Source organism: Chionomys nivalis, chromosome 12 (genome assembly GCF_950005125.1).
Source record: "Chionomys nivalis chromosome 12, mChiNiv1.1, whole genome shotgun sequence".
In the NCBI taxonomy this organism is placed as follows: Eukaryota; Metazoa; Chordata; class Mammalia; order Rodentia; family Cricetidae; genus Chionomys; species Chionomys nivalis.
Window position 1 is genome coordinate 256,014 of NC_080097.1, and position 11,743 is coordinate 267,756.

Genomic DNA, 11,743 nt, shown 5'->3' on the forward strand with positions numbered 1-11,743 from the left:
AACTCACAGAGATCCGCTTGCCTCTGCCTCCCAAGTGCTGGGATTAAAGGCGTGCACCACCACCGCCCGGCCTAATTTTTATCTTTTAGTTAGTTTTATGGCAGATTATTGTCAACGTCTAGTGCATTGGGGTCCCTGGGTAAGGGTCTCGCGCAAATCAGAACACAGGGGATGCAGAGTGTGAACAACTACATAATAAGCTTTATTTTGTATGGCTTTTTATACAGACTAAAATGCCTTACCTCATCTCCAAAACCCCCCTTTATTCATGTACATGATCATGAGAAACTCTTGCCTCACCTTGCAAGAAACAATACCTCAATTAATAACAGTAATGAAAATGAAAAGAAGTACATAGAAACAAGGCAAAATGTATACAGAAGCAAAGCACTCCTTTGTAACTGGTAGAGCGTGAAGAACTGAGCTCAGAGGCCACTTCCCTATCCAGGGTACAGATTCTGACAGAACGTTTGAGAAATGGGCATAGAAAGTTTGCTTTCATCTATGCTTGGTTTGCCAAGCAACTGTTTCCCAACTTTGTCTCATTTGTTTCAGGAGCCTGCACTCTAAGCCAGTTCTGTGTCTCCACAGATTATGTTTATCAATTTATGTAAACTAAGCCATCCCCCCATCTCTGGCCTGAAGCTTACTTGAACATGGTAGATAATCTTTTTGATGGGTCCTTTGATTTGGTTTTCAAGTATTTTATTGTGAACTATCGAATTTAGAGTCATAGGTCTGTAATTTTTTTCTCTTTGTTGGATTTTTGTGTGGTTTAGGTTTCTTCCTGTCAGCCAGTGACGTAAAGAATGGAGATAGGCTAGAACAGAAATCCACAGTAACGAGCTATGAGGTTCCTGGGTCCGCACTGAGAAGTGGAATATCCAGGGAATGGGAGGTGAATGCAGGGTTTCTGCAGACAGAGTGCTACAGGACTATGAGTAAGTCTGGAGAGACCAGAGCAGAGGGCAAAAAATATAGTGAAAATCTACTGTGTCTCAGTTTCTGTGAGTTTATATGTGCATCAGTCCTACTGTATTTAAGCCTTGTTGTTCTCCAGCTCCTCTAACTTTCGTAATCTTTCTGCCTTCACTTACACAGAGTTCCCTAAGCCCCGAGGGAACATTCCATTTAGGACTGAGTTTTCCAATGTCTGTCACTCTCTGCACATTGTCCATTTGTGGGTCTCTGTTTGTTCCCATCTACTGCAGACCGAAGTTTCTCTGATGATGACTGTGCAAGACACTGACCTATGAGTAAAGAAGAATACCATTAGGAGTCATTTTATCGCTGTGTAACTTAATCATCACAGTAGAATCTTGTTTTCCCTTAGGGTCCCAGGTCTACGTAGTCTCAGGGGATTTGACACCTTCACAGCATGCACATAAAATAGAATATAAACGATCCATTTTCTGATGATTAACAAAAACTCATCTTAGAATGAAAAAGAGATGCCACATGAAAGCTTGGAAAAATCATTCCAACCAATTAAATGGGATCAGGAAGCAAGCAGGGGTCTCTTTCCTAATACCGAGCAAAATAGACTTCAAACTAAGACTAATCAGAGGAGACAAAGAAGGCTATTTCATTCTAATTAAGGGAACAATTAACAAAGAAGGCATGATGTATAGCCCTAAGAACATATGCACCAAACATATGGAGCACCCAGTTTCATAAAGGGTCTTCTACTGGATTAAAGACATAGCTTAGGGATGGAGAGATAGCTCACTGGTTAAGAGTGCTGCCTGCTCTTCCAAAGGTCCTGAGTTCAATTCCCAGCAACGACATGGTGGCTAACAACTATCTGTAATGGGGTGTGGTGCCCTCTTCTGGCCTGCAGTCATACACACAGGCAGAATATTGTATACATAATAAATAAATAAAAGACATAGCTTAATGTCAACCCATTAATAATAATTGATTGTAATACCCCCACTTTCTCTAATGCACACAAAGGTCATCTGAATGAAAAATAACAAATAAATGGCATCATATGCAATAAAAGTTAAAATGGACAGCAAAGAAATCTCTAATAAGCATACAAATTAATGGAGATTAAACAATGCATCACTGAATGATGAATAGAAAATAGAAGAAATAAGAAAAGAAAAATATCCTGGAACTAAACAAAAATGAAAATACAGCAAAAAAAAAAAAAACCCTCTGTCCTATTTAAAAAAAAAATCAGAAAGAGCAAAATAAAGACTTACTGACACAACCCAAAAACCTGGAAAAATAAGAATAAACCAATCCATAGTACATTAGATAGCAAGAAATAAATATCAAAGCAGATATAGAAAAAGAGAACAATAAAAGAATCAGTGGATCTAAGAGTAGATCCTCGAGATGATAAACAAGAAAATCAACAGAACCTTGGCCCAACTAGTCCAAAGAAAAAGACGATCCAAATTAGCAGAATCAGAAATAAACTGAGACAAAATGGCATAAAAGAAATTCAGAGGGGCTGGAGAGATGGCTCAGTGGTTAAGAGCATTGCCTGCTCTTCCAAAGGTCCTGAGTTCAATTCCCAGCAACCACATGGTGGCTCACAACCATCTGTAAAGAGGTCTGGCGCCCTCTTCTGGCCTTCAGGCATACACACAGACAGAATATTGTATACATAATAAAGAAATATTTAAAAAAAAAAAAAGAAAGAAATTCAGAATATACGTGGGAATACTTTAACACCATGCACTCCATTAGTTTGGAAAATCTAAAATAAATGGATATATTTCTACATTCATCCAAACCGGCAAAGTTAAATCATAAAAAGCTTAATAACCTAAACAGACCCATAATAAATGAGGAGATTGAAACAATAATAAAAAGCCTTCCAAATAAAAGAGAAAATCCCATGTCAAGGTAGATTCATAGCATAATTCTGACAGACTTACATAGAAGATCTATATCCAATTCTACTTAAATTATTATTATTTTATTTTGATTTTTCAGACAAGGTTTCTCTGTATAATAGCCCTAGCTATCCTTAATAAAATCGTTGCAAACTGAATACAGGCAAACAAAAGAAATATTATCTACCAATCCCAAGTTGAATTTATCACAGACATTCAGAGAAAGTTCAACACATGAAAATCACTGTCAGTGTAATAAGTCACACAAATGGATTTAAAGACAAAAATCACATGGTCATTTCAATAGATGCAGAAAATGTTTTTGACAAAATTCAACATGCGTACATGATAAAGGGCTAGAGAGAGCAGGACGGAATATACCTCAATATCATAAAAACTAAATATGACAAACCCACACTCCACATCCTAAAGGGGGAAAATTCAAAGCAATGCCATTAAGATCAGGAATAAGACAAAGCTGTCCACATCCACACTCCTCTTCAATACAGTATCTGAAGCACAAAGCTGGAGCAATAAGGCAAGAGAAGGAAAGTAAAGGGGTAGAAATACGAAAAGAAGTAAAACTATCCCTGTTTGCAGATGATATGATATTCCAAAATTCCACCAAAAAGCACCTTCTAGAAATGATCAACAATTTCAGCAAGGTGGCAAAATACAAAATAAACTTATAAAAATTAATAGCTTTTCTATATGCCAACAATTAACTTGCTGAGAAAGATATCACAGACAAACTCCAATTCACAATAGTCTCAAAGACAATGAAATATTTATGAATAAACCTAAGTAAGGAGATAAAAGGTTTCTGTAATAAAAACTCTGGAGAAAGAGATTGGGAAACACATTGGCTGGGACACTGGAGCATCATATCTCATGCTTAAGGATCAATAGGCCTAGTGCTATAAAAATGATCACCCTGGCCGGGCGGTGGTGGCGCACGCCTTTAATCCCAGCACTTGGGAGGCAGAGGCAGGCGGATCTCTGTGAGTTCGAGACCAGCCTGGTCTACAAGAGCTAGTTCCAGGACAGGCTCCAAAACCACAGAGAAACCCTGTCTCGAAAAACCAAAAAAAAAAAAAAAAAAAGATCACCCTACCCAAACCTATTAAGTTCCAATGCCATCTGCATAAAAATTCCCATCTCATTTCCCCAAAGAAACTGAAATTCATATGGAACCACAAAAAAAAAACCCTGATAACCAAAGTAATTTTTGACAAAAACAAAACAATACAACAGCAAAACCAAAACTGCTGGAGCAATTATCATTCTAGATTACAAAACATATTACAGAGCCAAAGTAATAAAACAGAATGGAACTGGCACAGAAATAGGCATATATATCAATTAAACAAAATAGAAGACCAAATATGAGTAGCCACAAACTACAGTCTTCTGATAATTGACAAAGATGCCAGAAACACACACTGGAGAAAGGACAGCACCCTCAACAATTCTGGAAAATCTGAATGTCCACATGTAGAAGAATGAAATAAGACCCATGTCTACCGTCTTGCACAAAAGCTAACTCCAAATGCACCAAACACCTCAGGGTAGAACCTGAAACACTGAAACTGCTGGAAGACTACAAAGGCAAGACTACAGGATGGAGGTGTAGGAAAGGGCCTTCTAAATAGAGCTCCAATGCCCAGGAATTAACCAACAATGACCAGTGGGATTCTTATAAAACCAAAACGCTTTTGCCCAATCAAAAAAACAATTGAGTAAAGAGGAGGCCAGTAGAGTGGGGGAGAATCTTTCCAGCTATTCATTTGATAGAGCGATAACAGCAAGAGAATACAAAAAGAAGAGTCAAACTATTAAAGACAGAGAAATAAGAATGGTTAATATTCTGGCAAATGTTCATCCTCCTTAGCAATTAGGGGAATGCAAATAGAAACAACTTTGAGATTTCATCTCGCCCAAGTCTAAAGGCAAAGATCTCACACATACAGCCGGGCGGTGGTGGCACACGCCTTTAATCCCAGCACTCGGGAGGCAGAGGCAGGTGGATCTCTGTGAGTTCGAGACCAGCCTGGTCTACAAGAGCTACTTCCAGGACAGGCTCCAAAACCACAGAGAAACCCTGTCTCGAAAAACCAAACAACAACAACAACAACAAAAAAAAGATCACACACACACACAAAGGTGGAGAAAATGTGGTGAATGGGAGCCCTCATTCACTCCTGGTGAGTTTGTAAACTGGTGCATTCACTCTAGAAAACAGTTTGGAGAATTCTCAAGAAGCTACAAATAAATGCAGCACACAGCACAACTATGCCACTGCTTGAAATATGATCAGAGGTTGTGACATCCTACCCCACTGATATTTCCTCTGCCCTGTTTGTTGCTCTTCATAATAATTATGAAATGGAAACAGCCTAAATGTTTTTCATCTGACAAGGGATAATGGAGATGTGGGACATAAACACTATACAATGCTACTCAACTATAAAAAAACAAAATCGTGACATTTGCAGGTAAAGGGATGGACATAGAAAGCATTGTATTCAGTGAGGTAAATCAGATCCCAAAAGACTGCATGGTCTTGTTCCTCTGTTTCAAAGCTGCCAAACTCCAGATGTTAGCATACAACCCAGAATAACCGCACAAACTAGGAAGGTGAAAAGGGACTATGACAAGCTGTCTTAAAGTTTCCACTTCTGAGATTAAAGCACCATGGTCAAAAGAAGCTCAGAGAGGAAAGGGCTTGTTTAAATTTACATCACTGAGGGAGCAGGAACTGCAGCAGAAAGTTGCCTGTTTCCACCTCCCAAGTGCTGGGATTACAAGCATGTGCCACCACACCAAAGTAATGTTCTATTTGTTAACAAAACTTTTCAGTGTCATTTCAGACTGTTTTGGGAGCAATATCCAGTAAAAATAAGGTCTAGTTGATTAGAGCCACCCCCAAGATCCCGGCCTAGAAGGGAAAACCTATCCTTCAGGACTCTACAACAATGGGACATAGAAGGAGTAACATTAATGAAGGCAGAATGGAAGGAGTCGTGGTCAGAAGTCACTCTTACATTCTGATATCCCCACAGGTGATTATAGAAAGAACAAAGAAGCAGATGAACTAACACTTCTGTAATTACAAGGCCTATGTGTTAGGAAGAAAGGCCCATAAAGCTAGCCTCTGTGCAGGGTGTGGAGATGGGGCTATCTAGCTCTTCTGCCTTCGCTCACACCACCGGGGAAGCTTAAGGAGGCTCTTCTCAGAAAACAGCATTGGGGTTTGGTCTAGTGGAAACAGCTAGGCATGGGCTTGGAAGCATGAGTTCTCTAAGGTACCTATTTGTGCAGAGACCTTAGTCAGAAAGAAGCTGCATCTAAGGCACTGGATCATGTGAGGCTGAGAGTAGGTCCCAGTTGACACTCAAAGGCAGACCAGAGCAGGGCCAGGATGCTCCTCCAGACCATCCTGATGATGACTTTTTCTTCCCAGGAAGGCTGTTTCCATACAGACGAAACAGAAGCTTAGGGTGACGATGAAGGTGGAGATGTAGAGAAGAGAACCCACTTAAGAGACAGGACAAAAAGACAGAGCAAGCTGATGAAGGAGAGAGTAAAAAGGAACAGGGAAGATGGTATCTGGTAGCTGAGATAGTCTGCTTTACCAGTGATGACTTCTTTCTTGGGGTAACTCACAGTTCTGAATAACTGTTTTGTCACTGCTTCTTTCCATCATGAGAAATAGGGATTGGCCAAATCACGGGCACACCTTGTAATGCTACCTCCATTTTCACAAACTTGAGATGATTGAGAGTGGGTGGGAAGGCAGAGGAAGAAGCCAGTAGGCAAGGTTGGCCAGAGGGTGGGTAACTTGAAGTAAAGATTCTTCTATGCAGATAAGGCAGCTTCTTCCCCTGTGCTATTGGCCCAAAGAGTGTGCACATCTTGTCACTCTTAGCTTTTCTTCACATCAGATTGCCACAAGTCTTCAATTTGCACAAATCATGATATAGTGCAATAAAATAAAACACACCTGTTTTCTCCTGAAAGGGAGCCAGGGAAGACCGAGAGACAAGGCACGCAGATAACAGATCACTTAGGAGGAAAGTGTCTGGGGGCCCCTGATACAGGAGACTTTGGGGATACGAAGGCTGTGAAGGAACTTAGCCCACCCGGTCTTATCCTCACAGTGTACTGATGTGAGATTCATGTCTATCCTTATTTATTCTAAACGTGTGGAGATCTGGAAGGAATCAGAAGTGTAAAACAAAATAGCGCCTGCAGACAGCCACTGCTAGCCAGGTCGAAAATTTTCTCCTTTTCTTTCTTGCATTTTTAATATCATAGGAGTTGTAACACAAATATGACGTTATGGCTCACTTTTAACATTGATATGGCAAACTGGTCTCAACCTCTTTCTTTAGTGTAAGCGAAAGAAGGTTGAGAAAAGTAGATTGCTCTCAGAGGTGCTCATTAAAGCTGCATTCCAACACTCAACCACAAGGGGGCGACTTTGTAAAAGAGTAATTCCTGTGCTTCCGGATTTGCAGGCTCTTTTCACAAAGCCCAGAGCTGTTGTCCTGGGGCACTGCAAAGAGAAAGTGGAGAATTCGGAGCCTAGGGTTGTGTAAACCTCTCTCACCATGTGGTACCTACAGTGCCTGTTGTTTTGGGTGTTCCCGTGGGTCTGGGTACAATCTGAAGGTGAGTAGAAGAGGGCACAGAATGGTCTGGAGAAGAAAGAAGAGAGGGCTGGGCTATCAGTGTTTAGGTCCTGGGTGGGTGGAGGTGTACCTTGGCAGGCTTGAAGCACGTTGGTGGGCGGAACACATGCTGATCCCGCTGAGAGCTAAATGCAGTTCTGACTGGTAGTGTCCCTTTTCAAGAACAGGTAAGGCGTTTTCCTAACAACCTTTGCTGCTGACTTAGATTCTTACTGTCCTTATTTGGTTTTCATTGTTTTCAGCCCAGCAAAAGAATTTCCCCTTCCGCTGCCTGCAGATCTCTTCCTTCCCAAACAGTAGTTGTGCAACTACCGAGGGCTTGGCCTGGCTGGGGGACCTGCAAACGCACCGGTGGAGTAATGCCTCTGACACCATTGACTTCCTGAAGCCCTGGTCCCAGGGCAAATTCAGTGACCAACAGTGGGAGCAATTGCAGCGTATATTTCAAGTTTATCGATTAAGCTTTACCAGGGACGTACAGGAATTTGTCAAAATGCTGCCTAATATACAATGTGAGTGGAGGGATGGAACCCTATAAAGGTACCGAGTTGGTGAGAGAGAACCCCAGACTCCAACTGGGTAACTGTGGGCCTACTTGAAGATTCTCTTACTCCACCCTTAAGATTTTCACTTCTGTCTAGAAGGATCCTAGTCTCTTCTGAAAATAATCCCTGTCTCTGCTCCAGGACCCCGTAATCATTTCCCTCAACTGGGACATAACTATTATCTCCATGCCAATTTCTTCTCCTTTCTTCCAAACTTTTTTTTTGTTTTTTTTGGTTTTTCGAGATAGGGTTTCTCTGTGGTTTTGGAGCCTGTCTTGGAACTAGCTCTTGTAGACCAGGCTGGTCTTGAACTCACAGAGATCCGCCTGCCTCTGCCTCCCAAGTGCTGGGATTAAAGGCGTGCGCCACCACCGTCCGGTTTCTTCCAAACTTCTTAACCATTCTTGGATCTCTAAACACTCCCCTTTACAGATCCTGTTGAGATCCAGTTGTCTACAGGCTGTGACGTGTACTCTGAGAATGCTTCAGAAAACTTTTTCTATGTAGCATTTCAAGGAGAATATATCCTGAGTTTTCAGGGAACTTCCTTTCAGAAGGCCCCAGGTGCCCCACTTTGGACAGAGTTGGTCATTAAAGTGCTCAACGGTGATCAAGGGACAATGGAAACATTGCAATGGCTTCTGAATGACATCTGCCCCAAGTTTGTCCATGGCCTCCTGGAGGCAGGGAAGGCAGAGCTCGAGAAACAAGGTCAGCCTGCTAGCCTCACCCTGCCTCTCCCTATGTTTTTCCATCTCTGTAAGCTTTAGAGAAAGAACAAGGCCTAGGAAGAGGTGAATAAGGCATGTGGGGTTTATTCTTGTCACTGGTACTCATTCTGGATTCTATAAATTGAGTTAAATCAACACTGGGGATCAGAACTGAGCCAGGTGGTATTTGAGACATGCTATATCAGCTGAACTCAGGGTGTTCTAGAGTACAGAGAAGGACTATTCATGGAACACTTGCATCAGGGAAGGGGTAGAAATGTCAGGGAAGGTTTCCCTAGTCACAGTGATACAAATGGATTTAAACTAATAGGCAACATCATCTCCAGAAGTGGACCTGAGGAAAGCATGAACTTGATAGGAATTCTGGAGCCTCTAATATAAATGTTCTTGCTTTAAAATATTTTTATTCTCTTCCTGGGTATAGAGAAGCCTGTGGTCTCGTTGTCCAGTGGCCTCAGTCCTAAACATGGTCATCTACAGTTGGTGTGTCATGTCTCTGGCTTCTACCCAAAGCCTGTGTGGGTGATGTGGATGCAGGGTGAGCAGAAGCAAAATAGTACTCAGAGAAGTGACTACCTGCCCAATGCTGATGAGACATGGTATCTCCGAGCAACCCTGGATGTGAAGGCTGGAAAGGAGGCTGGTCTGGCCTGCTGTGTGAAACATAGCAGTCTAGAAGGACAGAATATCATCTGCCGTTCACGTAAGAAAAAAAAAACCTGTATCTTGGGTTGAGAGCAAGTAGAGGTACCATTCAAGCTTGGAGTAAGAACTAAACACACTGAGTTTCAGATATGAAACCCCTAACTATTATAGGAGAGAGAGAAGGGGGAAGTCTATATACAGAAATCTATCCCAGTAAATTTGAGTTAAGATGTTTTATATATAAAAGGAATGTAGACTAAGAAACTCAGAAGACCCAGAGACAAAGGGCAAATAAAGAAGTTCAGGAGGATACATTCTCCAAGATAGAGGATCCAGGGCCTGAGGCATAGCTGTAGGTTATTGATGCCTCCTGTGTGAGCACTGACCACTCTGTTACCAACATATCAGTTTATCACTTAGCTTTGAAGCAAATACTGTGATTCTGACTTTATAGATAAAGAGGTCATTGCTAGGATAAGGTAACCACCCAAAGTCATTCAGAAAATTCAAGAGCTGGGGGTAGACAGATTCACATCTGTCTGGATAGCGTACAATCAAATCCTGACAATAGATGGTCAGTCTAAACTCATGAAGACTAAAAGAATAGAGTTTAAATAAAGAAAAAAACAATGGCATGGCTTCCTCACATGTGCTTAGAACAGGGAACTTGAAATAGGTCTGGGTTCTTTGTTTAGTGATACCTTGTATTCTTCTAGAGCAGATGGCAAACATTCACCCGTGGGCGTCATCATCGCGGCAGTACTAGTAGTACTAATATGTGCTGGAATCTGTTATGTGATCTACACCAAGAAGCGCTGGTAAGTCTCCACTGTCATGTGTTCCTTTCTCAACATCTCTGCTTTGTTACCTCCTTTTCTTTCCTAATGGCCTCTCTCTTTTCTCTCAGCTCCTATCGAGACATCCTGTAGGTTTACCTTACTCCTGCCTTTCCTGAGACTCAGACCTTCCGGCTTCTAGGACTTCATTCCTGGTTGCTGAGGAACTGAGGAGAATAAAACAACCTTGAAGAAAGTGAAGAGCAACCAGCACATCCTTTCAATATTTATTTTAAAAATTAATTTCTTTTTCATTGTATTACAAGTTTATAAAAGCCCAGGTGGTTTGGAACAAACACAATTGCAAATATACATACCTGCCAAGAACGAGCTGTGGGCAGTATTTTATGGGATTTGCACTGAACTGGAAAGCACAGATCCTGCCCAAACCGATGGTTCCAAGTTTGTTGAAAAGTGTAAAGTCCAATGCCAACATGGCTGAACTCTGCAGGTTCCAAGAAACCTAGACGTACTTATTTGAGAGGAGAGGTGACATACAGATTTTAAAGTAAACTCAAATATTTGCAAATATCAGCACTGTTTGATATCTTAGATCCACACCTGATGGATGTCCATCTAATGACAACCTAAGGACTTCCAGTTTGTGGCTCTTTAAAAGAAAATATTAGTCCTAAATGCCATAATGACAATCTTAGGACAGAGTCTCTATTGTAAACATGAATTCAGGACTAAAGGGTGTGTTCTCTTTAAAATAAAATTTAGAAGGTCTCCTGGGGTTTTACTTGTAATCACTGTATTTTAAAAAGAAGTCATAGTATATACATTCTTACCCTGAGATATTTCCCTCAAACACTGCTATAATTTCATTTGAAATGTATCCCGATACCCCATTTATTGAAGGTCAAGTTACCAGCCCATGGCACTATCCGGAAGTAGTACTTACATTAGCAGGTGAGGCCCAGCAGAAAGGAGTTGACATAATGAGTTCATACAGTCATAGTGGGACACAAAGTCCCTTTTGCAGTAATGTAATTCATAGATTTAGAAGGCAACTCAAGGCATTTTTTCCTTTTCTTTTTTTTTTTTTCTTTCCTAAAAAACAAAAAAACAGTAGGGCAGACTTTGCTTTATGTATAAAAGCCACTTGTGACTACATGTTATCTGTTTTTTTTTTTTTTTTTTTTTTTTGGTCTGTGTTACCTCACTTAATATGGTGTTTGCTTGATCCATCCATTTGTCCACAATTTTCAAGATGTCATCATTTTTTTCCAATGTATAGTATTCCATTATGTAAAAGCACCACATCTTTTTTATTCATTCTTCGGTTGAGGGGCATTTAGGTTGTTTTCAGGTTCTACCTATGACAAATAATGCTGCTATGAACATAGTTTAGTACATTTCTTTTTGGTATGATAAAACATCCTTTGGGTATATACTCAAAAGTGGTATTGCTGATCTTGAGGTGGGTTGTTTTCTAAT

At 40.8% G+C, this 11,743-nt stretch overlaps 1 protein-coding gene across 2 annotated transcripts; it reads left to right on the plus strand.

The window, feature by feature from the left end:
• The first annotated feature begins 7,383 nt into the window (after positions 1-7,383).
• Positions 7,384-11,080, plus strand: LOC130884940 (antigen-presenting glycoprotein CD1d-like). 2 transcript variants are annotated; one of them, XR_009058124.1, is made up of 6 exons: positions 7,384-7,526; positions 7,789-8,058; positions 8,524-8,802; positions 9,247-9,525; positions 10,184-10,285; positions 10,375-11,080. XR_009058124.1 is itself a non-coding variant. In XM_057786272.1 (6 exons), the coding sequence occupies exons 1-6, from the start codon at positions 7,466-7,468 to the stop codon at positions 10,394-10,396; spliced, it is 1,008 nt and encodes a 335-aa protein (XP_057642255.1). In that variant the 5' UTR covers positions 7,384-7,465; the 3' UTR covers positions 10,397-11,080. The 2 variants fall into 2 exon arrangements, 1 of the variants encoding a protein (XP_057642255.1); XM_057786272.1 differs by having other exon boundaries at positions 10,189-10,285.
• Positions 11,081-11,743: the final 663 nt, after the last annotated feature.

Coding starts and splice junctions, on each gene's coding strand:
- LOC130884940 (XM_057786272.1), top strand. CDS start 7,466: ATGTGGTACCTACAGTGCCTGTTGTTTTGGGTGTTCCCGTGGGTCTGG. Junction 8,059..8,523: donor AATGCTGCCTAATATACAAT/GTGAGTGGAGGG, acceptor TCCCCTTTACAG/ATCCTGTTGAGATCCAGTTG. Junction 8,803..9,246: donor GGCAGAGCTCGAGAAACAAG/GTCAGCCTGCTA, acceptor TCCTGGGTATAG/AGAAGCCTGTGGTCTCGTTG.